This window comes from Puma concolor, chromosome D1 (assembly GCF_028749965.1).
Source record: "Puma concolor isolate L17-30 chromosome D1, mPumCon1.1.hap2, whole genome shotgun sequence".
NCBI classification, from domain to species: Eukaryota; Metazoa; Chordata; class Mammalia; order Carnivora; family Felidae; genus Puma; species Puma concolor.
Genome location: NC_141676.1, coordinates 1,895,846 through 1,899,855, shown reverse-complemented (window position 1 = coordinate 1,899,855; position 4,010 = coordinate 1,895,846). Strand labels below are relative to the sequence as shown.

At 68.7% G+C, this 4,010-nt stretch overlaps 1 protein-coding gene across 2 annotated transcripts; it reads left to right on the top strand.

Annotated features, from left to right (window-relative positions):
* Positions 1 to 341: 341 nt before the first annotated feature.
* On the top strand, positions 342 to 2,860 carry CDKN1C (cyclin dependent kinase inhibitor 1C). 2 transcript variants are annotated; one of them, XM_086676594.1, is made up of 4 exons: positions 342 to 474; positions 691 to 1,364; positions 1,915 to 2,049; positions 2,150 to 2,860. In XM_086676594.1, the coding sequence occupies exons 2-3, from the start codon at positions 701 to 703 to the stop codon at positions 2,046 to 2,048; spliced, it is 798 nt and encodes a 265-aa protein (XP_086532720.1). In that variant the 5' UTR covers positions 342 to 474; positions 691 to 700; the 3' UTR covers position 2,049; positions 2,150 to 2,860. The 2 variants fall into 2 exon arrangements, with proteins under 2 accessions (XP_086532720.1, XP_086532721.1); XM_086676595.1 differs by having other exon boundaries at positions 346 to 474; positions 659 to 1,364.
* Positions 2,861 to 4,010: the final 1,150 nt, after the last annotated feature.

The following is a 4,010-nucleotide window of genomic DNA, read 5'->3' as shown; positions in this document are numbered from 1 at the left end:
CGGGGCGCCGCGGTGTCACGTTACCGCCCGCAGCGCCCTTTAACTCGGGCCCCGCCCCTCTCACCGCCCCCCGCCCGCCGCCGCGCGCGGCCCGCGCCCCGCCAATCGGCCCGCGCGCCCCGCCCCGCCCTCGGGTGGGTGTGTGCACGCGGCCAATGGGCGGCACGCGGGGGCCGGGCCCGCCAGCGGGGCGGGGGCAGAGCGGCGCGGGCCAATCGCCGCCGTGTTGTTGAAACTGAAAATACTACATTATGCTAATCGCGGCGGGGCCCCCGCGCGGGGGGGGTTGGGACCCTCGCGTATAAAGGGGCGCGCGAGGGCTGGGCGTTCCACAGGCCAAGTGCTCTGCGCTCGGTGGGTGCCAGCCAGGCCCGAGCGAGCCGAGCGGGCGAGGACAGGCACCGAGGGGGCGCGGCCGCCGGCCGGACGACACCGCAAGCGACACGCAGGAGCAGCCCGAGGCCCGACCGCCAGGTAGCCGCCGCGCCCGCCCTCCCGCCGCGTCCCTTTGCAAATGCAGACTCCGACTGCGCGGGGTCTCACTTGCGCCCGGCCTCCGCCCTCCTCTCCTTTCCTCCTCCTCCTCCTCCTCCTCCTCCTCCTCCTCCTCCTCCTCCTCTTCCTCTCCTCTCCTCTCCCGCGGCCCCGGCCCGCGCAGCCCCGGGCCAGGCTCGACGTGTGTCTCTGCAGCACATTGGCAATGGAGCGCCTGGTCGCCCGCCGCACCTTCCCCCTGTTCGCGCGCACTAGCGCCTGCCGCAGCCTCTTCGGGCCGGTGGACCACGAGGAGCTGAGCCGCGAGCTGCAGATCCGCCTGGCCGAGCTGAGCGCCGAGGACCAGCGCCGCTGGGACTACAACTTCCAGCAGGACGTGCCGCTGCGGGGCCCCGGGCGCCTGCAGTGGACCGAGGTGGACAGCGACTCCGTGCCCGCCTTCTACCGCGAGACGGTGCAGGTGGGGCGCTGCCGCCTGCTCCTGGCGCCCCGGCCCCGCCCGGAGGGCGCAGGCGATAGCCCGCCCCCCGCGCCGCCGGCCGATGAGCCCCTCGACGGCCTCGGGGAGGCGCCGGCGCCGCCGTCCGGCGGCCCGGCGGTGGCTCCCGCCCCGGCCCCAGCCGCGGCGCCGCAGGAGAGCGATGAGCAGGAGGCGGTCCCGCCGCCGCGCAGCCAGGAGCCCCTAGCCGAGCCGCTGCACTCAGGGATTTCGGGGCGCCCCGCGCCGGGCACTGCCGCTGCCGCTGGCGCCGCCGCCGCCGCCGCCACCAATGCCGCCGCCGCCGCCGCCGCCGCCGCCGCGGCTGTTGCCACCACCGCTGCCGCGGGAGGCGCCGCGATCAAGAAGCTGCCGGGGCCTCTCATCTCCGGTGAGTCCCGCGCGGCCCCGCCCCGGCCCGGCCCGGCCCTGCTTTGTCCGGCCGGCCGGGCTCCCCCGGCCTCGGGGGCCTCACTCGGTCCCCGCCTCCTCCCGTGGCATTAAAGGGCCAGCGGCGCGCAGGGCGCGGCTGCGCCCGCACCCCGGCCCGCCCCGCTGTTGTGCTCGCGAGCGGCGGGGCGCGGGAGGGATGGGAGAGCGCGCGCCTGGCCTCCCCCCGCCCCCCGCCCCCGGGCGCGCCGTCCCCGCTCCGGCCGCCGGAGCCCCTCCCCGGGAGCGGCGGGCGCGGCGATCGCGGCGCGGAGGGGGTTAAGCGCGGCGGCGGCCCCGGGGGGCTTGGCCGCGGGACAAGGAGAAATGCTTACACAGCACATTGCGCGGCGACGTAAACAAAGCTGACCCGCCGCGGACCTCGGCGCGGGCGGGGACGGCGCCCCCACCCTGGCCGGCCGGCCGCCCGCCCGCTCCCCCGTCCCGGCCCCCGCTCGGGTTCCCCGGCCGACCCCGCCCTGACCGGCTGCGCGCGCGCCTGCCGCCCGCAGATTTCTTCGCCAAGCGCAAGAGACCCGCGCCCGAGGCCAAGGCGTCGAACGAGGTCCCCGCGGGATGCGCCGCCCCTGGCGCCGCTCCGGCCGTGGGCTCGGCGGAGCAGACCCCGCGCAAGCGGCTGCGATGAGGTGGGCGCGGCAGGGGCGCGCGGGGCGGGGAGGGCTGGCCCCGCGGGGTCGTGGCGGTCGCCCTGTGTGCTGTCGCTCACCGAGCCTCTCTCCCCCGCAGCCTCGCGCCCAAAGAGCCCCGAGGGAGCCCGCTGGGCAGCGGACAGGACAGGAGCGCTGGGCCTCGGCTGGGACCGTCCATGTAGCAGCAACCGGCCGGCAGCTGCCACCGAGCAGCGTTCGGTTTTATGTTTAAAATTTAAAAAAAAAAAAAACAACTGTGCAATGTATTAATAACGTCTTTTATATCTAAATGTATTCTGCACGAGGAGTACACTGGTCCCAAGGTGTAAAGCTTTAAGAGTCATTTATATAAAGTGTTTAATCTCTGCTGAAACTCAGTGCAAAAAAAAAAAAAAAAAATGAAAAAAGAAAAAAAAAAGGAAAAAAGAAAAAACATGTATATTTGTACAAAAAGTTTTTAAAGTTATACTAACTTATATTTTCTATTTATGCCGAGGCGCGGGCCGCTTTGCCGCGCGATAGCTCGGTTACTGGTTCCGCCAAAGGCACGTCACCCGCATCTGGTTATCGACAAATGTAAATTTATTTTTATAGCGGACTCTGGGGGGGGAGGGGTCGCTCACAAGCTGTAGCTGCCGAACAAGCCCAGCTAGTTAGCAGTTCTCTTCGCGCTTTCTCTGTCTCTTTTATTATTATGGCTATTTTAAACTGGAAGACAAATCTGTTAACATGGTTCCTGAGCCGTCTGCAGCACTGCCCCGGCCCCTCGTCCGCCGGGTTCCAAATAAAGAGGCCGAAAAACGCCGCAGGTCAGCTCCGTGTGTCCTTGTACCCTGCCTCCCAGCTTTCTTCTCTGGCGCCCCCACAAGTTAGGGAGATAGGACACTGGACAGAGGGGGCGGCCAGGCTACGCTGTAGGCCATCCACTCCAAAGGGAGAGGGACTTTCCCCTGGCAGGACTGGCTAAAGACCACCTGCTCTAGGCCCCTAACTTAGGGATGAGCGGCCCCGCCCTCGCTCTGCTACACACCCCCCCCCCCCACCGCCCCCCGCCGCCCCTCGAGGCGCGCGGGGCTGTGCGCCGAGACTCTCTCGGGCTCCGTGCGTCCCTTGCTCCAAGGAAACCACCCACACCCCAGCCGCGCTGGGCTGAGCCCCCATGGGGCTCAGGTGGGGGCACTCGCAGGGGCTGGGCCGTGGCCCATCCCCCCTCCTGACTACTGCGGCGCGGGCACTCGGGGTGGAGCCCCGACGGCTCCCGGGTCCCCAGCTTGGTGGGGCCGGGGTCCCCCACGGGTCGGGCCAGGGGAGCCCTGACATGTTGCTGGCCGGTACGCGCCAGCAGTGGGGGAGGGGCGGCCTGAAGGCCTGCGGGGGGGGGGGGGGGGACCGGGGAAGGGGAGGCGCCTGGGGCCAGGTGGGGGTGGGGAGGGGTGCGGAGGGGTGGGCTGCCGCCGTGGAGCAACTCGGAGTCGAGGAACTCGAAGTCGGATACACCCGCGTGCACCCACCAGTCTTCTGGTTTCCAAGTACTCTCTTTTAGTCGAAAAGAGGAGGTTTATTTTATTTTATTTTTTTATAGCTGACCTATAAACCTCTGAAAATTATGGCTTACAATGGAAAGGGTGACGTAAAGCGGCACAAACCGACGGCTAGCAGGATTTGTGCTGGTGCCCTGGACCCGGAAAAGCGGAACCGGCGGTGTATCTAAGTTAACCGTTTTGGGGCCGGGTGCGGCACTGACGTCCCCCACGGGTCAGGGACAAAGGCTGGGCCCAACCTTCCATTTGGAAGATGCATCCAGATTCATAATTAACCTGCCCCCAAGTGCCTAAACGGGCCTGGAGGAGAGGGATGGGGCTGGACGGATCACTCCGAGATGCGCGGGCAGTGAAAGCAGGGTCCCCCCCCCCCCCCCCCCCCGCGACGTTCAGCTGATGGCGTCATGGGCCCGATCG

Coding starts and splice junctions, on each gene's coding strand:
- CDKN1C (XM_086676594.1), top strand. CDS start 701: ATGGAGCGCCTGGTCGCCCGCCGCACCTTCCCCCTGTTCGCGCGCACT. Junction 1,365..1,914: donor GCCGGGGCCTCTCATCTCCG/GTGAGTCCCGCG, acceptor TGCCGCCCGCAG/ATTTCTTCGCCAAGCGCAAG.